The sequence below is a fragment of the Peromyscus leucopus genome, chromosome 7 (assembly GCF_004664715.2).
Source record: "Peromyscus leucopus breed LL Stock chromosome 7, UCI_PerLeu_2.1, whole genome shotgun sequence".
Lineage (NCBI taxonomy): Eukaryota > Metazoa > Chordata > Mammalia > Rodentia > Cricetidae > Peromyscus > Peromyscus leucopus.
Window position 1 is genome coordinate 97,493,885 of NC_051069.1, and position 24,849 is coordinate 97,518,733.

The 24,849-nt window shown below is 42.9% G+C and overlaps 1 protein-coding gene across 9 annotated transcripts in view; it reads right to left on the reverse strand.

Moving 5' to 3' along the window:
- Positions 1–634: 634 nt before the first annotated feature.
- Arih2 (ariadne RBR E3 ubiquitin protein ligase 2) overlaps positions 635–24,849 on the reverse strand; it is a 54,454-nt gene continuing 30,239 nt past the window's right edge. For 5 of the 9 annotated variants that reach the window (XM_028886945.2, XM_028886943.2, XM_028886944.2 and 2 more), the window contains 13 exons: positions 18,809–18,876; positions 15,458–15,521; positions 14,761–14,911; positions 13,345–13,466; positions 11,680–11,789; positions 9,595–9,712; positions 8,170–8,220; positions 8,056–8,077; positions 4,900–5,051; positions 4,411–4,554; positions 3,410–3,478; positions 1,324–1,460; positions 1,008–1,128 (listed from right to left, as the gene is read on the reverse strand). In XM_028886945.2, coding sequence (XP_028742778.1) covers positions 1,104–1,128; positions 1,324–1,460; positions 3,410–3,478; positions 4,411–4,554; positions 4,900–5,051; positions 8,056–8,077; positions 8,170–8,220; positions 9,595–9,712; positions 11,680–11,789; positions 13,345–13,466; positions 14,761–14,911; positions 15,458–15,521; positions 18,809–18,876 — 1,233 coding nt within the window. In that variant the 3' untranslated portion in view covers positions 1,008–1,103. Of the gene's footprint in view, positions 1,129–1,323; positions 1,461–3,409; positions 3,479–4,410; positions 4,555–4,899; positions 5,052–8,055; positions 8,078–8,169; positions 8,221–9,594; positions 9,713–11,679; positions 11,790–13,344; positions 13,467–14,760; positions 14,912–15,457; positions 15,522–18,808; positions 18,877–24,849 lie in introns of all 9 variants that reach the window. The other 4 variants (XM_028886947.2, XM_028886946.2, XM_028886951.2 and 1 more) reach the window with 2 other exon arrangements.

Below are 24,849 nucleotides of genomic sequence, written 5' to 3' on the forward strand. Positions count from 1 at the left end.
GCAGCTTCTGGCCACACTCCAGGTAACATAAAAATAACTTGTGCAAACCTAGCTCTTGAGCCACAAGGCCCATGCCCTTGTAGGGCCACGCTAAACTCTGACCCTGATGTTCACAAGAACTCAGTAAGACGGTGTCAGACATGGCCACATGTGACCCTAGTCAGAGTACACCACTTGAATACTGGATCAAAAGGAACAACCAAAGAAAAGGAAACTTGTTTAGGGAATGATTTCTTTCAAAGGTGGACTCTTATCTTTGTGAGACCATGCTGAACGAGTCTCCCAGTCGGGAGATGTGAAAGCCCACCTCTGCTCTGACATGGGTTCTGACGTGGTGGCCCAATTCAGGCAAGCCTCACATTCAAGAATAAAAGCAAGCCCACAGAGACACCTTGCTCTGCTCTGTGCCCTTGTTGCCCAGCTAAGGCAGAAGGTACAAGACTCCCTGGGCTCCATGCCTGGTATGAGGTCAACTCAGTTCCCCACAGTCTGCCACCCACCCTCTTCCTTTGGGACTCCAGTCATGGTCAGACATGATGCTGGAAAGCAGAGTCCACCCCAGGGACCCTGGCAGTGCAGACATTCTGAGGCTCGGTGGGTGGGCAGCATCAAGTTACATTCTAAGTAAAATAGCTAGAGGGTAAACACTCCAATGCCAATTTATTTTCAAAAGGGCTCTGTGTTATCCTATGGTTTGCCTTTTTTTCTCTGTAATCGTACAACCTTTGAAAATTACATAAGTTGTAATGATCTAATACTATTAATAGCCATTCAGAAAAAAAAAAAAAAAGTTCCCTCCCTCCCAACAACCATCCAGGGAGAATTTAAAAGTCCTTACTAGAGACCAGTTCACCATGGCCTCTACCCTGGTAGAAACAAAAAGCAAAAAGATGAGGAGAAAACAAATTGACTAAGAGGTGTGTTGCCAGTGTCTCTCAGGAGTGGGGCCCTGGCTGTTGCCTGGGGTCGTGAAAGGCAGAGCCTGCAGCATGCAGTACGGTAGCTGGGAGGCCTCCCAGCTACATCTTCCTCACCCCGGCACATCCGCAGCCCTGCTTAGGTGTCGTGAAAATCCTTCAGCAGGGTTCTTCTCCGTTGCTCTGCTATGTGCATTTGGTTTTCCAAGTCCTGACAAAGGACATAAAACAGGTTTTCACAAGTCCCCATGCCAGGAGCAGAGAGCACATCGTGGCTGTGGCTCCAAGGAGTCTAAAAAAAATGGATCTTCCACCCTCCACTGCAGAAGCTTTAAGTCCCTCCCCATACAACCACATATTAATGCAATACCCTTCCCTTACCTGCAAGAGGGCAGAAGGCACTTACCCCTCTGTCATAGCTGTCTGCACGCTCAACTTTCCAGGAAAGGTTTTCAATCTCAGCCTCGAGCTGAGCCTGCTGGTATTCAAACTGTATGGGCAGAGCAGGAGGGTCAAAAGGAGAGGGCTGTAGCCGGGCAGGGCCTGCAGACGGAGGGTACACGCAGCACCTCAGGCTCGATTAGCAACTGACAAGCCTGGTGCTGTCCTCAGAGTGCCCACTACTCTATGCCCAGAGCGAGAAAACATCATCCAGAGAGCTTCCAGGAGAAAGGACCAAACAGCAAAGCAACACTTGCCTTCTACCACTAACGGATGGTGGGAGACTTAAAGCCAAAGGAAAAGATGTCCCCAAAATACTGGGACACAGATGCTGCAAAAGTGAGGTTAAGGGACATTCTCAAGACACTGTATTCACTCAACATCTTACTTTTACCTAGCCATCTAGCCAAACAAAAGTCTGAAAATCAGGGCTAGGGATGTATCTCAGTTGGTAAAATATCTACCCAGGATGTACAAAGCCCTGGGTTCAGTCCCAGCACGGTATACACTGGGTATGGTGGCTCATGCCTGCAATCCCAACACTAAGGAGTATCGGAAGTTCAAGGTCCTCCTTGGTTACCTAGCAAGTTTGAGGCTAGCCTGAGCTATATGAAACTCTAACCCTAAAATAACCAACCGCCTGACCAAATGAAAGAAACCCTTTGAAAAACCAAACAATTTGGCCTGTGTGGTAATACATGCCTTTAATTTTAAAACCTGAGAGGCAGAGACTGGAAGAGTTCATGGTGCTTGGGTTGGGATGTGTGTGTGTGTGTGTGTGTGTGTATTTTTGAGGCCCTACCTCAGAAAAAAATCAAATTCTTTGACTTAGTAACTACACACCTGATTAATAAAACGTTATTCATAAAGATTTTCCTTAGCCTCATTTGTGACGGTGAAACGGAAACAATTGTCATCTCAAATGATGATACATTAAGGCAATATATATGAAGCATTTATGTATCCATTAAAAAAATCAATTTGGTAAGTGGTGACAGCTATAATAATGATAAACTTGTAACAATAAAGTATTGTTTTATAACTGCTGTAATTACTGTTCTATTAATGTGCTTTTATTTTAATATGTGAATGTGTTGGTCTGAGCAAATTAGAAATTAAAAAAAAAATATTGTATGCATGTACCTTTGCTCAAGCCAGGGTTTCTCTGTATTAGCAGTCCTGCTGTCCTGGAACTCAGAGATCTTCCCGCCTCTGCTTCCTGAGTGCTGGGATTAGAGTCTCATGTGCCACCTCTGTACCTGACCGCATTTTTTTTTTTAAAGATTTATTATGCATACAGTGTTCTGCCTGCATGTAGCCTGCACACCAGAAGAGAGCACCAGATCTCATTATAGATGGTTGTGAGTCACCATGTAAGTGGTCGCTGGGAATTGAACTCAGGACCTCTGGAAAAGCAGCCAGTGCTCTTAACTTCTGAGCCACCTTTCTAGCCCCGATTTTGTTTTTTGAAATAAGGTACTGCTATGAAATCTAGGCTAGACCAAAACTCACAATCCTTCTGTGTCTGTATTGTTAGAATTATAGGTGTGTGCAATCATGTCTGACACTGGGTTTTTCAGATGTTGGGATGGAATCCAGGATGTCACATGAGGTGGGCAGGTGCTCTTCCAAAGCCACACTCCTGTAACATTATTTTAAAGGCTAGAAAAATGCCAAGTGTGATCTTTTTTTTTTCCCTGGTGGGATAATGGATAATATAAATGCTATGTTTTCCACATTTAAGTGATATATAAAGATTACTTCATCACCAGCAGAAACAACCATATCTAGGAGGAGAACTGAAGGAATAAACGGCAAGTATAATGTAAGGATGTGCAAGGTATGGCCACTGGCTATCCAAGTGGTCACAGGCTTGGAGCCAATTGCATCGGAGGTCTATTTTACAGATGCCCAGAGCACCAATGGATTTTACGGTAAGACAGTTTGATTCTGTTCTCCCGGTGACCAGGTCAGGATCCTGTCCACTTGCCAAGTACTGGTAAAAAACAGGCCCCTCTAAAGCTGCAGGAAAGAGAGGAAAGGCAGCTTACCAGCTTCTTCCTGGGACCAGACTCCATGTAGTACGCATATGGATAGGTGTATTGCAGGGTGTATCGACACTGTAACAGAAAAGGAAAAGAGGACCTGGATCTTCCTGACCCACATCCCAGGGGGCTCTTACAATTCATAGTCAACCATGCAAATGGTGACTCAAGACATGTGGCTCTTAAAGCAATAGACCAGACTACAGAGATGATGGACTGACTACAGGAAGACACAGGGTAAACTGAAACAATAATGGCTACAGAACCACCATGTTCAAATTGATTTATTACCACCAGTTGCCTCTTGATTTTCCCATCTTTAGTTGAACATTAAAATATACTTATCTTTCTTTTAAATGATTTATTTATTATGTATATAATGTTCTGCCTACATGCCAGAAAAGGGCACCAAGATCTCATTACAGATGGTTGTGAGACACCATGTGGTTGCTGGGAATTGAACTCAGAACCTTTGGAAGAACAGCCAGTGCTCTTTTTTTTTTTTTTGAGATTCTTAAAAAAATTTCTAAACTATTTTTATTTTATATACATTGGTGCTTTGGCTGCATGTCTGTATGAGGGTATCAGATCCCCTGGAACTGGAGATACAGACAGTTGGGAGCTGCCATGTGGGTGCTGGGAATTGAACCCAGGTCCTCTAGAATAGTAGCCAGTGCTCTTAACCACAGAGCCATCTCTCCAGCCCAAAATATACACATCTTAATACTTATCAATCATATATTTTCCTTTCAGTTATCCAGAGATGGGACAAAGGAGAAAAGACTAATTTTCACTGTTGGCAGGGGGCAGTAAAACCGCTCAGAAATGCCTGGGATGCCTAGAAAAGGACTGGGATTTCATCACAGGGCAATGTGCACCCACAGATGTACATGCAGAACTATGCAGGGAACCAAATTACCCTCCTTTCAGAGGGGGCTTCTCACCCTGATGTTTGCAGCAAACAGAGACAAGGTTGGATTAGTGACGAAGAGTAAGAGGGCAGATACCTTGGCCAACAGCTTAGCAGCATTCTGCAGGTACTGCCAGTCAATCCACGTTCCCAGATTGTTCATAACCCTCTCTTGAATCTTCTCATGAATCTGATGGTATGTGTGTGCCTCTAGCTGCAAACTTTTGTTGTGATTTTCCCACTACAAAGCAGAGGAAGAAGGAAAAACATACAGGAGTCCCAGGAAGGTGCAGAGATCAGAGCAAACACCTGGGCTGGTAGGCCATGCCCACACAAGTCTATCTTATGGAAAGGACTGACTGAAGCCATCACTCAACCACGGTAATACCAGGTCCTTTCCCATCGGCCGCGGTTGTCCTGCCCAACCAACAAGCCACATCGACAAGAGGCAACACTCAGGCAGGTGAGGAAGGAGCTCGATTCACTGACTTCCACATGCACACAGCACCCCCACAATCTCACCTCAGCGATGACGTGGAAGAAGCCTACTCTGGGGGGAGGGGCAGGTGTGCGGTAAGACACCTACCCTCTCAAAGTAGAACAAGTACTTCTTGAGGGCCTCCCTGGCCTGGGCTTGCTGGCTCTGGTTGACAATGTCGGGGTTCTCCTTGTACCGACTACACTCATAGTACTCGCTGCCATGTGTCTTCCAATCTCCTAGACACATCCAGCAGAAGTCTGCACAGAACAGAGGGCGAGTCACTCACCTTCACAAGACACTCCTCTGAGGAGGAGACAGAGGAGCAGAGACTCCCAAGGGTGCTCTTTGCAGAAGGAGGTGCAATTCTCATTCTTGTCACAACTGACTGACCCCATAGCTTGTAAGGACAGCCAATGGCCAGGAGCACCCATGCTGTGTGCCTTACTGCTGACTGTACAAAGTCACTGGTCAGCTTGGTCAACGCCATTGTGAAAAGCAAAAAACACCCACAGGAGCTCCCCCTGGTCATCGAGAACACACGCTGCCCATATAAATTACTGTCCTAATTACTTACAATTCCTACTTATCCTAAGACTTTATATACAAAACTGGAAACAAAAGCTTCTTCCCTTTTTGGTGTATGTCTGTATCTATGTATATGTACACACACAGAGGACAGAGGTCAATTCTGAATGTTCTTCCTCAGTTGCTACTTATTATTTTATTTCATTCACCTTTTTTGTTTTTTGAGACAAGGTCTAGAGTTCACCCAAATAGGTTAGACTAGCTGGCTAGTTTGGCTGGCCAGCAAGTCCCAGGAATTACCTGTCTCTCTCCAACATGGGATTACAAGCATGTGCCGCCACACCCAGCTTGGTTAACTTGGGTTCTGAGGCCTGAAGTCAGATTATCATATCTGTGTTGCAGGAGGACATCACTTACTGAGCAATCTCTCCCACCCTTTTCAAAGTGTGCGTTAGTATAAAAATCTCTATCTACTCAATAGTTCCTATGTGGAATTACAATTCTATTCTCAAAGTGAGGAAGGCAAGAAGAAAAACATCTAAAGTAGGATATGTAGGGCTAGAGAGATGGCTCAGCATCTCTCTAGTTAATAGCACTGACTGCTCTTCCACAGGACCCAGGCTTAATTTTCAGCACCCACATGGCAGCTCACAACTGTCTGTAACTCCAAGATCTGACACCCTCACACAGACAGACATACATGCAGGTAAAACACCAATGTGCATAAAAATAATTAATTAAATGCTGTGCTTGCAATAAAGTATGCTATGTATTCAAATAATACCAACTGTCATCTAATGGAGAGAGGTTACCCACAATTTTGTTAGATGTCCAAGATCTAGTGTACGCTCTGTTCTGTTTCTGTTAGAACCTGGGAAATAGGATTTACACTTTATCCTGGGCACTGACTTTCCAAAAGGAGTTGATAGGACATTTTGGAGAAGGAAAAGTCAAACACAGACAGTCACAGTTGGGTTACACTGTCCCTTCCTTAATCAGTTAGGATTGTTGCTTAGGGTTGCTCTAGTAAGTGACAGAATTATACAGCAAACTGGCTCTTGAGAGACAAGGAGACGAGGCTTCTCAGGCACTAGAAATGTGTGATAGAGTCTCTGTGCTTTTCTTCCTTTTCTTTCTGGTTTTCAAGACAGGGTTTCTCCGTGTAGCTCTGGCTGTCCTCGAACTCAGAGACCCGACAGTCTCTGCCTCCCAGGGGTGTGCTTTACTAATCCAGGCCTTCTTCCTTTCATTTTTATGCACCAGGGTAACTGCTATGAGACCCACACTGGCCTCAACATCTGTGCTCAACCAATTCTCCTGCCCAGTTTCTCATGTAGCTGGGACTACAGGGGCACCCAACACACAACAGTTAAGAAAAAGAATTTCAGCCGGGTGGTGAATGCGTACGCCTTTAATCCCAGCACTCGGGAGGCAGAGCCAGGCGGATCTCTGTGAGTTCGAGGCCAGCCTGGGCTACCAAGTGAGTTCCAGGAAAGGCGCAAAGCTACACAGAGAAACCCTGTCTCAAAAAACCAAAAAAAAAAAAAGAAAGAAAGAAAGAAAAAGAATTTTCCTTGGTGCCCTGCATAGAGCAGGAAGCACAGCAGGGTGCCTGACTATCATTTCTTCTTTAAACAAGACACATGCACAATGCCCTGCTCTCAGTGTAGGGGAGACTCCTCCTCCCTCCAACAACATGTGCACAGAGAAAAGGAACGTGCCAGAACCTACTAGTGGTAAATCCTCAAAGAAACCTTTGATTTATCTTCAGAATCACCGTCCTAGAACTGTCTATAACCTTATCACAGACACCCTGGGTTACAAAAGGCTTGTGGGAACAGCATCAGCATGGGCCCTAACAAATAGACATTTACTGTGTGTGGTGGTGCTCACCTTTAATCACAGCACTTGGGAGGTAGAGAGAGCTGAGTTTGAGGCCAGCCTGGTCACATAATTAAAGTTCCAGGACAGCTAAGGCTACATAGTAAGACTGGTCTCAAAATAACCAAACAACAAAGACCCCCACACCCTCCCCAAAGAATCGGTCAGAGTCTCCTGGTCAGAATTGAAGAAATTGTGTGGGAGACTATCTGAACATATTTTCTATTTGCAGGAACTTCATTTGGCAGGAAGGAAAGGGAAATTAGCAATTTGTAGCTGGGTAAACTGGTCCCGATGGATGGAGACCTAACCAAAAGTCCTTCTGGAAACTGCTAAGAACTGTTTTTGGGGCACCATGGCAAAGCCATGGACAGCGTTTTCTAAAAGATACCTCTTAGAGTATCTCAGATAATTCTCTTGATATGTATGTTTTGGCAAAAAGAATAAAGACACACTAAAACCTTGAATGTGTTGGCGCATGCCTGTAATCTAACCACCTGGGAGACAGGCAGCGGAGGCCAGCTGCAAGGGTGAGGCCAGCAAGGACTGCATAGCAAGACCTTGTCCACAAAAGAAAGATAAGGAAAAAGAAGTAGTGGATGACCGAGGAGCATGAGGGTCATACTAAACTTGACTTTTAACTCCACACGAGCAAGATGGCAGTGGAATTACAAAAGACTGAAAGTTGTTCTTACGCACGTTAGAGTGAGGGTGAGGGAGGAAGGGAGGAAGGGAGGGGAGGGAGGGAGGGGGGGGGAGGGGGAGGGAGGGAGGGAGGGAGGGAGGGAGGCTCCCTTGCTTTGCTGTTTCGTTTTAAACTCACTAATAAGTAATGGAGACCAGGCTGGGACTCACCGTGCTTACACTTGGAGCATTGCTGTCAGAGAGAAGAGAAGAGAACACATTAAGGAAGAACACTTTGACCAAGAGCTCCGTGTCACACATGCAATGCCATGTGCTTCTGCTCACCATGTGATTGCAGCCTCCGTTCTTCTCAATACAGATGTTGCACTTGGGACACTGTGGAGACAGAAGGGTGCCTGCCATTAGGCTCACACATCACCAGCCCAGCTCTAAGAAAAACTATACAAAACTCCAGGCACCCGTGCCCAATAGCAAGCACTTCTGGGGAGGAGCGTCTCCCTTAAATGTGGCAGGTCACTGAGGCTGGAACAGCAATGTAAGGAAATGAGGTCAGCGTGTTTGGCTCTGAGATAATCTGAGTACCAGCTGGGCCCCACTGCGTCTTCTACCATCTGTCCTTGCTCTAACACCACTCAGGTTAAGCCCAGGCTGAGGCTGCAGAAAGCCTGCTGGTTGGGAGAACGGCCACCCTAGACGAAGTCCTGGTGAGCTTGCTCGGACCCTGGATTCTAGGAGAGGGTGTAGCAACCATCTCAGAACTCCTCTCACTTGAGGAAGGCCAGCAACCCAAGGACTAGTCTGACAAGGAGCCTCCTATCAGGGTGAAGCAGTCTATGGATAGTTCTCAGTAAGTCAGTGAGTGAGTGCACAGGGAACAATGTATCCTTCTCCCAGGGGAAGACTTAACGAATATTGAGAATATCTGGGCTTGTAGTACAGTCTTGCCATTTATGAGCTAGGTAAATTAACCACTCCACTCCCAGAGCTATCAAAGCTTGGTACATATTCAATAAAAATTAGGGTTTTTTTCCTAATTGGTTCTCCTTTGGGTCACACTTTCCTAAGTATTTTGGAATTTTATTAAAATAAATGCATCTGGGACTGGAGATGACTCAGCAGTTAACAGCACTTGTTGCTCTTGCAGAGGACCTGGGTTCAATTTCTAATACCACACAGTGGCTCAAAACCATCCATAATTCTGGTTCCAGAGCATCCACCCAACCAGCATGCATGTGGTGCACATACAAGTATTCAAGCAGAACATTCATACACATAAAGTAAAAAAAATTTTATTAGTTTTTCTTTTTTTTTTTTTTTTTTTAACCAGAGCTGAGGACCGAACCCAGGGCTTTGAGCGCTCTACCACTAAGAGCTAAATCCCCAACACTATTATTAGTTTCTATTTTGAGACAGGGTCTCAGTTCCAGGACCTGGCTGTCCTGGAACTGTGATATGGATCAGGCTGGCCTCAATCTTATAGAGATCCATCTGCCTCTGTCTCGGTGCAAGGATTAAAGGTGTGGGCAACTATGTCCAGCATTAAAAAAATTAAAAAAAAAAAAAAAAAAAATCCAAGGGTAAAAATTGATAAAACTATGGCTGAAAAAGAAAAAAAAAGGATGGTTGAGTGTCCAAAGTCTCTAATAAGCTCCTAGGCTGTGCTCTGCTCTCAGATGGCCAATCATGAGGGCAGAGCTCTGGGTAGCATCACTTAGGGAAGTTCCATTACAGGTAACACACAGTCCTTACGTCTTTAGTGTGAGCACTAATGTAGTTAGCGGTTTCAGAGTCATCTGCACACTTGGTGAGCCATTTCCGGATTGTGGCGCAGTCTGTGGGGGCGTGATACATCTGTCGACACTTGAAACTTAAAATTAGAAAAGAAACACATTCAAATATTCATCAAGTCAGGGTTTCATGTTTTAAATTTTCTTCTTGTTTGAGCTAACAGATCCTAAATTAAAGCTCTAGGCAAAAATCACTTTTTAAGGTCTTAGGGACTTTAATCACCCAGAATTATAATGAAACACATTATAAATGTTTTTTCAACTTGAGCCTGAGACATGCTCAGTAGGTCCACATGAAGTTTCACCTTAAACATCTTAGACTGTATTAACCCTTCCTGAAAGGAGTCAAATGAGCCCAGCTTCCTCCTCACCTTTCTTTTAGGTGCTGGAGACTAAACTCAAGGCCTTGGACTTTACTATGAAGCTACATTCCCTGCCCTGAGGCCAGGTTTGTGGGTTGTTTTGGTTTTTTTTTTTTTCTCCCCCTCTGGCAATAGGGCCTCATATCTCAGGCTGGCCTCCAAAGATTACCTTAAACTCATGATCTTTCTGTTTCTACTTCCTGAGTACCAGCATTACAGGCATGAGCCAAACATGCCTGGTTTATGTGGTGCAGGAGCTCAAATTCAAGGCTTTGTGTGCAACACAAACTCTACAAACTGAGCTACATCTTTAGCCTTCAGGTTTTGGGATGGCAAGTACTCAGAAGGTACTCTGCGGAGTACCTTCATTTTGGTTTAATAGAACTGAAAGTTTTGGGAGTTTCTCTACACCTTCTGGCTAGATGTGTATAAGGATGCACAAATGCCAGAACTTGTAAAATCTGACAAGAATTGAAGCTTAAAACAAAACAAAACAAAACAATAAAAACAAAAACAGAGCTAGGACTCGTACCCCACCTCCTTGTCTAAGTCAAGGGTGAGGTGACAGGCGGAGAACAGACATGAGCCTCGGGAAAGAGCCACTCATGGGAGACAAAGGGTGCAGAGCAACTGTTCAGTTCTCAACTCTGGGGGACAGAGTCCCTCACTGTCCTGAAAGGAAGAAACCCATCCATCTTCCAGGGAAGTGCAATCAGGACAGACCTGGATTTAAACTGTGGCTCTGCTATTTACTAGTAGGTTTATTTACCTTGTACCTTGATTTCCTCACTAGGATGGTGACAGAGGCAATCCCACAGTTGTGATATGTAGGGAAAACAGCTGGACAGCGCTCCCCACTTGGAAAGAATTTGTTAAGTTTTGGCTATGCCCATGGAATTTACAGAATGAGAAATACCTCAGATGTACAATTCACTCATGGATTGGTTTTATAAGTCAGCCAGTACCAGTGGGGTGGCACACAAAGTCAATACCAGCTCTTGGGGGGGGGGGCAGATCTATATGACTCTGAGACCAGCCTGGTCTACAAAGTAAGATCCAAGATAGCCAAAGTTATATAGCAAGACTCTGTCTCAAAACAAACCAAAACTAGACAAATGAACAAAAAAAGTTAGCTTAAGGGGTGTGGGGAATCTAGCTCCGCTGGTAAAGTGCTTGCCTAGCAGGCACACAGGCCTGACTTCAATCCCTAGCACCACATAAACTGGGCATGGAGAGGGCAGCTGAAGGAAGATGATCAGATGTTCAAGGTCATCCTTGGCTATACTGTGAATCTGAGGTCAGCCTGAGCTAAACAAGACCTTGCCTAAAAAATAAAAATAAATTTAAATTTAAAAAGTTAGCTAAGAAAAGTTCAAAACAGAGAAAGGTGAAAATGTTGAAGTCATATGTAAATTGTCAGTAAAGGTAGGCAATTTCTGGCTGTGAGTATAGTATAAACTTAACATATTCTTCAGGAACCTACTACTTCCTTGTCTCCAAAGTCTGTTCATTTATCAAAACATCCCAAGGAACACAAACTACAGGGCACATATGTGGCCACTTGGAGCAGAGTACTCTAGACAGATACTCCACCTCTCCCAGCCCTGTCCTTGTATCTAACAACGCGGCTCTTTGGAGGAGAGGAGCCACCAACCCAGGACTTCTCAGCACTCACTCCCTCTTACCAGAAGACCTCGTTGCATCGATTGCACTGCACTCGGCGAGCTCTAGGCTCCTGTACCCGAATAACCATGGGGCAGTCTGCACCAGGGCACAGCTGGAGCTGGTAATGACTCTGTGAACACACACACGGAAAGGATGAGGACATCTTCTAATTGTTGCCTCTCAACAGACTGTTCAAGTGCCTCTGTTCTTCTAGCTAATAACTTGTACCAAAGCACTAAATAAAATTAGGATGGATGTTGTGAAGAACTGATATAACTAATTACTGAAGAGAATCTTTGTCTAGCTTAAATTTAATTTAAAGTTATTATACAAGAAGGTACCTGTAGGCTGGGAGCAGACATGTGTGCCTGTAGCTTTAGTTACTTAGCTACTTGGAAGACTAAGACAGAAGGATTGTTTGAGCCCAGGTAGTTAGCCTGGCCAACATAGGGAAAACATGTCTCAGGAAAAAATGTTTTGATGTGAACTGCATGAGAACACAGCTCAGTAACCTATGCATCTCACAGCTCACAGGCTCAAAGATCCCCAACAATCTACCCAAGGCAACAAATTATGCAAAGAAATAAGCCCAAGCCACAGTGGTGGCGCAGGCCTTTAATCCCAGTACTTGGGAGGCAGATGCAGGTGGATCTCTTTGAGTTCAAGGTCAGCCTCGTCTAGAAATCCAGGGCTACAAAGAGAAACCTTGTCTCCAAAAACCAAAACCAAAAAAAAGAAAAACAGAAGCTTTGTGTTTATCCTGCATGTGTTCAAGACAACAACCAATCCAATAAGCTTTTAAACTAAGTAATAAAAGACAAGGATAAAAAATTATGCTGCACAGAATCTGTAAAGCTGGACAGGTAGCCTAAAAAGGGAAAAGAATCTAAAATGCTGGAATCATGAACAAGTTTTCAAACTGCTACAAAACAAAACAGCCCTTCTCTGGGCTGAAGTGTGCAGATGAGTGTACAGAACCAAATGGAATAGCAACTCTTGGGCTATACCAGACCTATGCTTACTCCTCACAGAAGACGGCTTGCCCAGCTTGTTACATCAACTGTGTATACTTTGGGATGACTGCCCATATAATGGAAATGAAAACCAAGACTGAGGCCTAGAGAGATGGCTTAGAGGTTAAGAGCACTGACAGCTCTTCCAGAGGTCCTGAGTTCAATTCCTAGAATCCACACGGCAGCTCACAACTGTCTGTAATTCCAGTTCCAGGGAACCTGACATCCATGGCAAAACACCAATGCACATAAAATAAAAATAAATAATTAATTAAAAAGAAAACCAAGATTCAGGTAAATTAATAAGCAAGTGGCCTCATAACAAGGAAGTAACAGATCTGGCATTTACACAGTGGTTTTTCTGACCCCGAAGCCTTTATTATATATTTTTATATTAAATCATGTGTTGGTAAGTGGGGAGCGGGTGGGTATATGCATGAGTGCAGGTGCCTTTAGAGAGGTAGAAGAGGTTGTCAGATCCCCTGGAGCAGGAGATACACATGGGACATAAGTGCTGGGAACTAACTCAGGTCCTCTAGAAGATTCTAAACTTGAGCCATTTCTCCAGCCCCAAGACCTATGTGACTCACCACCCACAATCTAATGGCAGCTGTGATTATAATGTATAAGGTAGGCTCAGAAAGACAGGACAAAAGAACAGGGCGCTCATACCTCCACATAGTCCCTAAAGAGGTAGCGCCTGTATTTATCTCTTAATTCTTCATTGGGAAGCAAGGGAAATACAAAGTCCTCTGGTGTTCGGAGTGGACAATCCTGAGCCATACATGAGACTCCTGTTGAACAAAGGAAATGTGATGGATAATCATACTGCAGAAGATATAACACAATATACTTACTTACCCACTAGGTTCAATCAACACATTCTAACTTCATATAGGAATTCTGCCCAAAATATTTATCAAGAACTTTTTCAAAGAGAGAAATTAACATGTTTTCATAGTAATATAACAAAAATATTGTGCCCAAATACCCATATATCAGCACAAACACCACTAAATAAAACCATAGAGTTGGATGTAGTGGCTCACATCTTTAATCCCAACATTAGAGAGACAGAGGCAAAGGCATCTCAAAGAGTTTGAGGCCAACCTGATTGACATAGTAAGATCCAGGCCAGCCAGGGCTACACAGTGAGACCTGCCTCAAAAATAAACAAATAAAAACAAAAAATCATTATAGACTTAGTGACTAATATGACTAATGATTTTATTGTATCATGTACATGTGATTATCACTAATTTACTGACATTTTTATGTTTTCTTTTTTTGGGGGGTATGGTGGAGAGGGGACTATTTCATGTAGTCCAAGCTAGCCTCAAACTTGCTATGTGGCTGAGGCTGGCCTTGAACTCGTGATGCTTCTGCTTCTTCCTCCCAAATGTTGGGATGACAGGCTTGTACTACCATGCCCAGGTTAACATACTGAGATTCTGCAGGTAACAACCAACATGGCTCTAATTAGTCTTACTATTATCAAGTCACAGAACAACAAATAGCTGTAATAAAACAAGTAGCTGGTAATAAAATTTGATATAGGTTATGTTGTTCAAAAAACAGTAGAGGGAAGGAATCCAGACATGGTAGACAGCTCAAAGGACAGTTCTCTTAAAGGTGAGAAGATCACCTTGTACTCACACCAATATTTATAAAACCTTTCATTTTCTTTATTCTGCTGGAGACTACAGAAAACTGTGTTGCTATTTAGATTGATGCATTTAGAAACCACCAGGTGTAACTATAAAAACCTGTCAATCTTAGAAGAAAAGTTTGCTTAAGTATACAAAAACAGAATGAAAGACAAATACTTTAAGACTGGAGAGATGGCTTAGCAGTTAAAAGTACATATTGCTCTTGCAGAGGAACGAGGTTCCATCCAAAAACTCTCATGATGATCACACCAACTGTAAAACCAGTTCCGGGGATCCCATGCCCTCTTCTGACCTCTAGAGGCACCAAACACACATATGCTACACAGAGCTACACACAAATGATATAATGAATAAATATAATTAAAATTTAAAAAAAGATTTATTTTGAGAGCCATATTTAAGTTCAGTGCAGACTCACCTACACCAACACCGTCCTTGACAAGTACTGAGCAATGCTGCTCCCAGCAGCTTCGGCAAAACTGATGTTGGCAGGCCAGAGAGAGCAGGTTTTCCTTCCGCACAAACTGCATACACACTGCACAGTGGTGAGGGGGATGGGCTGTGGGGACCTAGAGAGTGAGCAAGATGTAGCCACATAAGCCAAAGACAGGCTCTTACCAATAATTCAGTCACACTGCAGTTTGTGAAGGGCAGTGGATTTTCCAGATAAATATGCCCAAATTACAAGACTAGCTAGCTTCTGGGGTTCTCTGATACTTAGCAGAAGACCTGGATTAGGTTCCCAGCACCCATGTGGCAGCTCACACCCATCTCTAGCTCTAGTTTTGGAGGATTTGATGCCCTCTGCTGATCTCCATTCCCATCAGGCATGCATGTATGCTCATGGTGGCACGTGCCTTTAACCCCAGCACTCAAGAGACAAAAGCAGGCAGATCTCTGTGAGTTTAAGGACAGCCTGGTCTACATAACAACACCCTGTAAAAAACTAAATAATAAGATTAAAAAAAAGAAAGAGAGAAAAAAAAGGGACAATTAGGAGCTAAATAAGGATCTTGGGCATACTATATAGTACAAAACAAAGCTGGTGCTAACCCTGTGAGACACAGAGAGCCATGACCATCCAATGAAGCCTCACTAAAGCAGGAGACACTCACGTGTTTTGATGGATTAGGCTGAACTCGAGAATCAACAAGCAACTGAGCAGAATTAGACCTGTACCTACAAAACAAAAAGGCAGAAATACAGAGAATCAGAAGCTGGAGACATTTTTAACTCTCGATAACAGAACCAACCATCACATGCTGTGGTTGCATTAAAGCGCCTTTTACCGTGTCAGCACAACGGTCCAGGTCTATGATCCTAACACTCAGCAAGCTCAAAGCCAACATATTTACATAGTGAGCTTGAGGTTATTGCTAATTGTTTCATTATTGAACCAAGTTTCCTTTTATCTCAATATAAATGTCCTTTTCTTTTTGAGGGGTGGGCAGGGGCAGGAAGGTTGGGGACAGAGTTTCATCATGTAGCCTTGGCTATTCTAGAGCTCACTATGTAGACCAGGCTGGCTTTGAACTCATGGAGATCTGTCTGTCTCTGCCTTCTAAGTGCTGAGACTGAAGGGTGTGCCACTATGTCCAGTTGGTTTTGTTTGTTTTTTGAGACAAGGTTTCTCTGTGTTTCAGAACAGCCAGAGCTGTAGACCAGGCTGGCCTAGAACTCATAGAGATCTAACTAGCATTGCCTCCTAAGTGCTGGGATTAAAGGCATGCATGACCACTGCCTGGCCCTTGCTTGCTTTTTTATATTTATTTATTTAAAGATTTATTTATTTATTTAAAGATTTACTTTATACACACACACACACACACACACACACACACACACACACACACACACACACACACACACACACACACACACACACAGTGTTCTGCCTGCATGTATATCTGCAGGCCAGAAGAGGGCACCAGATCTCATTACAGATGGTTGTGAGCCACCATGTGGTTGCTGAGATTTGAACTCAGGACCTCTGGAGAAGCAGTCAGTGCTCTTAACCTCTGAGCCATCCCTCCAGCCCTTAATATTTATGCTATGTGTATGAATTTTTGCCTACACGTATGTATGTACATCATATGAATGCCTAGTGCTATGCAGGCCAAGAGAGGGTATTGGAGTCCCTGAATCTAGAGTCAGCTATAAGTTGCCACGTGGTGCTAGGAATTAAATCTGGATCCTCTGAAAGTGCTTTTAACCACTGAACCACCTCTCCATCCCTCAAAAGGTTGTTTTTTTTTTTGACAGAGAAAAGATAAATGTCTTCTGATGAGTAGATAGTATAAAATGCAACCATATTAAATACAAAGCGGAAGAATGCATACAGCATAACTTTATGTTTATAGAGATGTAAAATCATAAAAATAAAAGAAACATAATTTAAGAATAAAAAATATGGGGTAAGGTTGGAGCTCAGTATTTGCTTAGCATACACAAGTTACTGGCTTTGATGCCCTGCACTACATTAACCTTGGTGGCACATATATGTAATTTCTGTACTAGAGACAAGAGGAGCTACCATGTCCAACTAGAAGATTTTTTTTCATTATTAAGAAATTTTCTATTCATTTTACATACCAACCACAGATCTCCCTCTCCTCCCTCCTCCTGGCCCTAGGAGATATTTTTGATTGTCAAGGACTTGGGGATTTTACTGCTCCTGACTTATATAGTAGGTAAAGCCCAGAGGTGCTGACAAACTTCCTATAGTTCATGCAGTAGCACCACATCCCCAAATAATTATCCACTCCAGCTGGGCCTAGTGATCTGTATTCCCAGGTACTTCAGACATAGGGGCAGGCAGATTACAAGTTAAAGGCCAGCCTGGGCTACAGAGTAGCTTAGGGCACCTAGATGACTTAGCAAAATCCTATTTCAAAATAAAGAGTAAAACAGGGATGGGAATACAGCTCAGTGGGAAAGCACTTTCCTAGCATGTTAAGAGTTAAAGGCAGCTGGAGAGATGGCTCAGTGGTTAAGAGCATTGGCAGCTCTTCCAGAGGTCCTGAGTTCAATTCCCAGCAACCACATGGTGGCTCACAACCATCTGTAATGGGATCTGACTCCCCCTCTTATGGCCTGCAAGTGCATAAGCAGATAGAGAGAGCACCATATACATGAAATAAATAAATCTTAAAAGAAAAAAAAGTTAAAGGCATATACCATCACACGCAGCCATTTTTCAAGGTTTTTGGGGAGAAAAAAATTGGTCCATTACAGATACAGATGATTTGAACTAAATCTCAAAAAAAAAAAAAAAAAAAAAAAAACCTGTATGAAATACCCGTAGTAGCAAAATATGCTAGCATTAAAACTGAAATAGAAGAGTATGTATGTTCCAAGAAAAGAATATTCAATATGATCAAGTGTTTTAGAAGTAATAGTATGCATTTGTGTGTGTGTGTGTGTGTGTGTGTGTGTGAGAGAGACAGAGAGAGAGACAGAGAGAGAGAGAGAGAGAGAGAGAGAGAGAGAGAGAATATACTCCAAAATGTCTAACTCAATATCTTATCTGAGAGAGAGAGAGAGAGAGAGAGAGAGAGAGAGAGAGAGAGAGAGAGAGGGGATATACTCCAAAATGTCTAACTCAATATCTTATCTGAGAGAGGGGGGGGGGGGAGGATATACTCCAAAATGTCTAACTCAGTATCTTATCTGGCCAGGATCTATGCCAGCTAGTTTTTATCAACTTGACATAAGCTAGAGTCACTGGAGAGAAGCAATTTCATCTTTCCACTGAACATCTTACTTGTCCATGCTACATGCTGACTAGTTGTTATGTCAATTTAACACAAGCTAGAGTCAGAGAGGAGGGAACCTCAACTGAGAAAATGCTTCCATAAGATCAGGCTGCAGGCCTGGCATGGAGTACACACTTGATCTGAGCATTCAGAGGCAGAGACAGGTGGATTCTTTGGGCTCAAGGCCAGCCCGGTCTACATACTGAGTTCTAAGACAGAGCTATGTAATAGTTGTCTAAAAACAAAAGACCAGGCTGTAGGCAAGCCTGTAGGGCATTTTCTTAATTAGTGACAGTGAGGGCCCAGCTCATTGTATATGTTGCCACCCCTGGGCTGGTGGTTCTAGATGCTACAAGAAAGCAAGCTGAGCAAGCCAGAAAATAACACCCCTTCATCGTGGCCTGTGCATCAGTTCCTGCCTTCAGGTTCCTGTCAGGTATGAATATTTGCCTTGGCTTTCCTCAACGGACTGTGATGCAGGATATGTAGCCAAATAAACCCTTTTCTCTCCATGTTGCTTTCAGTTATGGTGTTTCATCACAGCAACAGAAAAGAAACTAACATACAGTAGTTTTAGAAATATAACACACACACACACATACGCATACATACATACACTCATACTCTAAAATGTCAACAAAATCATAGTAGGTGGGCAGACAAAGAAGGATTCAACAGGCAACTTTATCTTCTTTCCCCTGAACATCTTACCTGTCCAGAATCTCTGAGACTTGCCAGTGGAAATTAACTAATATAAGTTTTGCAACTGAATGAGACACCTGTAAGAAACAACAACAAAAAATAACAAATTTTAACTGTAGTTTCCGCATAGTGCACTATAGTTTGAGACTGTATACATCCACCACTATGCTAGGTCCATATTCTTTCTCTTAGTTGCATGCTTTTTTTTAAGTTAAATTTCTTATATTAGTTATTTTATATATCCCTTGTTCTTGGTCTTTGTTTTCATTAATGTTTCCTTAAAAAAAAAATTTAGAAACTCTCACTGGATACTGAACCAAAACCATCCTTTATATATTAATTAAGGAAGAGGTGGGAATGGGGGGTGGGTTGCAGAGGGAAGGCTGGGGGATGGGAGGAAGAAGGAGAGGGGAATCTGTGGTTGGTATGTAAAATGAATAGAAAATCTCTTTATAATAATAAAAAAAAATGCAGTATCTTCCAGGCAGCTGTGGAGCATACCTTTAATCTCAGCATTCAGGAGGCAGAGGCAGGCGGATCTCTGTGAGTTCAAGGTCAGCCTGGTCTACAGAGTGTGAGATCCAGGACAGGCTCCAAAGCTACACAGAGAAACCCTGTCTCAAAAACAAAACAAAAAAACAAAACAACAACAACAACAAAAAAAAAACCCATGTTATCTGAGCTAGGTGCAATGACGCATGCCTTTAATCCCAGCACTTGGGAGGCAGAGGCAGGCGGATCTCTGAGTTTGAGGCTAGCCTGGGCTACAGAGAGAGTTCCAGGAAAGTCAAAACTACATATTAAAACCCTATCTCAAGGGAAAAGAAAGTGATATCTAACATAAGCAAGAGAGCTTCCCAACTGGGTTCCCAAATGTGACATATATTTTCACATGCTATCCTATGGGGCCACATACACACAGAGAGTATGTTTCTAGTTAGGACTAACCACACATCTCCAGGCTTTGACTTCTTGATTTATACTCCATAAACAACAAAATAAAGAATTTAAGGTCAGATTACTGGTAGCACATAATTTTAATCTCAGCGGGCAAATCTTTTGTGAGTTCAAGACCAACTGGCTCTACAAAGCCAGTTTCAGGCCAGCCACAGCTACATAGTGAGACCCTGTCTCAAAAATAAAGCTGGGCATAGTAGTACATGCCCTTAATCTCAGGACTTGGGAGGTAGAGGCAGGCAGATCTCTAGTATACAGAAAGTACCAGGATAGCCACACAGGGAGACCCTGTCTCAAATAAATAACATTTTTAAAACCAGTTTTGTTATTGTTGTTGTTTTGGTTTTTCAAGACAGGGCTTCTCTGTGTAGCTAGACTTGGCTGCCCTGGAACTTGCTCTGTAGACCAGGCTGGCCTCAAACTCTGAGATCACCTGCCTCTGTCTCTTAAATTCTGGGACTAGCCGGGCGGTGGTGGCGCACGCCTTTAATCCCAGCACTTGGGAGGCAGAGGCAGGCGGATCTCTGTGAGTTTGAGGAGCCTGGTCTCCAAAGCGAGTTCCAGGAAAGGCGCAAAGCTACACAGAGAAACCCTGTCTTGAAAAACCAAAAAAAAAAAAAAAAAAAAAATTCTGGGACTAAAGGCATGAACAATCACACCTGACTTAAAAGTCATTTTTATTTTTTATAAAGATTTATTTATTATGTATACAGCATGTATGACTGCAGGCCAGAAGAAGGCATCAGATCTCATTACAGATGGTTGTGAGCCACCATGTGGTTGCTGGGAATTAAACTCAGGACCTCTGGAAGAGCAGCCAGTGCTCGTAACCTCTGAGCCATCTCTCCAGCCCCCTAAAAGTAGATTCACAAAATCCAACAAGCCCCAGTTGCAAAACATTTTGAAAGTTTGTAGACAGTCATTCTGGCTTCTACATTTTTTGGCCTCTACATAAAAGGTGACAAAAGCTACCAATTCTACTGTAAATTCTTCCTCCCAAGTCACAAGAGAGGATACATGCACTACTACGTTATTTGTAAAAGATATATAAAAATAACTTAGCCAGGCGGCGGTGGCGCATGCCTTTAATTGTAGCACTCAGGAGGCAGAGCCAGGCGGATCTCTGTGAGTTCAAGGCCAGCCTAGTCTACAGAGCGAGATCCAGGACAGGCACCAAAAGTACACGGAGAAACCTTGTCTCGAAAAACCACAAAGCAACAACAAAAAACTTCTATGTCCGAGGAAAATGAGCTTGATAAATAGTACATAACATATCCATGCAATGGACAACAATGTAGTAGTGGAAAGAGTACTATAGTTATTGAAACAGAAAAGGTTTTACTCTTTTTTTGAGAGTGTCTCACACATCCTAAGATGACTTCCTCAGTTCTGGGATTACAGATGTGCAACACCATGTCCAGTTTATGCTCATGGCTTTGTATACGATAGGCAAGCACTCAACCAACGGAGCTATATATACTACTTGCCCCAGAAGTTTACATTTCACTATTAGCTTAAAGAGGCAAGTAGGAATATAGTGTTTGCTTGTTAGGAGACAGAACACCTTATTAAGTAGAAAGTAGACTAGTTGCAAAACATCTTTTAAGTGTCAAGACTACAGTGGGAGCCAAAAGGTTGGGATGTGTTTGGAAGCCTAGATCAGACTTCCCGGAGGAAGCATAGGATAGCATGAGGGTGTTACTGAAAACATCAAAGGCCAGCAGATACTAACTCTGATCCGGGGCTGAGTGCAGCAGCCCTGTAAGATAGTCCTACCTGGTTCACAAAGAACTTCAGTAGGTAAGACAGTCACCAACATATGATTCCCCAGCTTTGGAGCTCGTCATCCCTGAGACTAAATAAGGCATATCCTAGAACACTATCATTATTAAGGCTGTTCAATTAGTGAGTGCCTTCCTGTCCCTTAGGCCAAATACATTTGGAGAAAACCAAGGATGCAAGATAGCTGACTTTACTTGGAGTAGGGGTTCTCACTACCCCTTCCATGAAAAGAAAACCTATGCACATTGTTAGTATTTTCTTACTGAGGCCCGTGGAGACTTTAGGCCAAGATTCTTAAATCATGGATATTAATGTTTTTTAACTGTTGCTATAATTCATCTCAATAGACTATTACCAAAAAATGAAGTGATATACTAGTTACTTTAAATTTTAGCAGCTGCATAAATGCAGCTGTTAGGTACAAATTTTATTTCATTTTTAGATAAGGTCTCATTATTTAGCCTTGCTCGACCTAAAATCTTCTATGTATAGAAAGCAGAGATCCATCTGTCTCTGCCTTCCAATTACTGACATTTAGGATGTGTGCCACCATGGTATGCCACACATTTTTTTTTAATCCCTTAGAGGCTCTAGATCAGTGGTTCTCACCCTTCCTAATGCTGCGACCCTTTACTACAGCTCCTCATGTTGTAATGATCCCCAACCATAACATTATTTCGTTGCTATTTCATAACTATAATTTTGCAACTGTTATGAATCATAACGTAAATATCTGTGTTTTCCTGTGAAAGGGTTGGACTGAAATCCTAAGTGGTCACAACCCACAGGTTCAGAACCTCTGATCTACAGGAAGCCAGGAGTCAAAGACCCCTGCAGGGAAAACACTACAGGGATGAAAGAGGACAAGCAGTAGCAGTACTCTGGAGAATCTATTTTAAAGGCAGTCTTGAGGGGGTGGTGGCACTCGAGGGCAGCGGCAGTCTCTACACAGAGTAAGGTCATAAGATGAACTGATTTCATTCCTTCAACCCCTCCCTCCACACACCCGTTTTCCCAGAGGAAAGGGTGCCTTCATTGAGGCAGCTTCACTTCCTGACCAGCCAACAAACCTTGTTGAGGAATTTACAGCACATTAATGATGAAAATCAGCCTTAGTTCAAACAGGTGAATTTTCTCACGAATCCATACCACTGCTTTTTAATACTCCAAGAGGGCTGCAATTTACTTCAAACCCTTTAAAAGGTGTGGTGGCACACACCTTTAGTCCCAGCACTCGGGAGGCAGAGCCTTCCTGGTCTACAGAGTGAGATCCAGGACAGGCATCAAAACTACACAGAGTAACCCTGTTTCGAGAAAAACCAAAAAGTCAATTGCCCTGGGGGCTGGAAAGACAACTCAACTGTTAAGAGCACTTGTTCTTGTAGAGGACCTTGGTTCCATTCCTGTCACCCAAATAAATGGTGGTTTACAACCAGTTCCAGAGGACTTGACACCCTCTTCTGACCTCTTAGGGGAACCAGACACATTTGGCGCATATACATACATATAGGCAGAACATGCACACACACATAAAAAAAAAAATCTAAAGTCAATACTTGCACAACTCCCAAGATCTTTTTTTTTTTTTTTTTTTTTTAAGATTTATTTATTTGTTATGTAATCAGTGTTCTGCCTTCATCTATGCCTACAGGCCAAAAGAGGGCACCAGATCTCATTACAGATGGTTGTGAGCCACCATGTGGTTGCTGGGAATTGAACTCAGGACCTTTGGAAGAACAGCCAGTGCTCTTAACCTCTGAGCCATCTCTCCAGCCCCAAAAATTATTTTTATTTGAGGTTTTTTCAAGACAGGGTTTCTCTGTGTAGTTTTGCGCCTTTCCTGAAACTCACTTTGTAGACCAGGCTGGCCTCGAACTCAGAGATCCGCCTGGCTCTGCCTCCCAAGTGCTGGGATGAAAGGCGTGCGCCACCACTGCCTGGCTTCCCAAGATCTTTTAGTACATATCCACTCTCTTTTTGGCTGAAGAGGAGCTCTTGCCAGGTATGCTGGCACACACCTTTCATCCCAGCACTTTGGAGGCAAATGATGGTGGATCTCTTATGAGTGCTAGGCAGTCTACATAGCAAGTTCTAGAACAGCCAGGGCTACATAGTGAGAGCATGAAAGGAAAGAAAATGAGAAAAAAACAGACATACAACACACACACACACACACACACACACACACACACACACACACACACACACACTTTGTTTTTCAAGACAGGGTTTCTCTGTGTAGTCCTGGCTGTACTGGAACTAACTCTGTAGATCAGGCTGGCCTCAAAACCCAGAGAGATCCACCTGCCTCTGCCTCTCAAGTGCTGAGGTTAAAGGAGTGTGCCACCAAGAGTTTGGCTATTTCATAAAATGTTAAACATACACTTACCATGTGACCCAGCAATCCTGACCCTAAATATCTACATCAAGAGAAATGAAAGCAAGGTCCACATTAAATCTAGTACATGGATGATTATAGCAACAGTTTATAAAAGCCAAAAGTCAGAAACAGCCTAAATGCCTATAAATTAATAGTAAATGGACACATAAGCAAAATGTGTTATCTACACTATGAAAATCATTATTTAGCAATAAAGGGAACCCATTAATGGCATATAAAAAAGATGAACCTTAAAAACACCACAATGATAGAATCAGGAAACAAAAGACTACATGTGTGATTTGATTTACATGAAATTTCTATAAGAGGCAAAAATTGCAGAGAAAAACAGTAGTTGCTTGGGGCTATATGTGGGGACTGATTGCAGACACAAGGAACATTTGGAGTGATGGAGAAACCCTGTCTGGAAAAAAACATGAAAACAAAAAAAAAACTGATTGGGCCCCTGACAAGTTTTTTAAAGTGACTGGTCACTACCCAAGCTTCAAGAACTGAAGTCAGCTGGGCAGTGGTGGCACACGCCTTTAATCCCAGCACTTGGGAGGCAGAGCCAGGTGGATCTCTGTGAGTTCAAGGCCAGCCTGTCTACAGCCTGTTCCAGGAAAGGCACAAAGCTACAGAGAGAAACCCTGTCTCAAAAAAACAAACCAAACCAAAAAAAAAAAAAAAAAAAAAAAAAAGAACTGAAGTCAATCCATGGAAACCATGGTGGAAAGAACTGATTCTTACAAGCTATTCTCAAATCTCATAGGTGCACTCATACATATATCACACACAATAATAAATAAAACAGAGAGAGAGGTGTTCAGAGAAAGAATAAGACATACCCACACGTTTCAAATTTTTCAAAATAAAGTTTGAAGACGGACCCTAATGGCAACTGTGGAACTAGAAACTACTCCGACCGCTA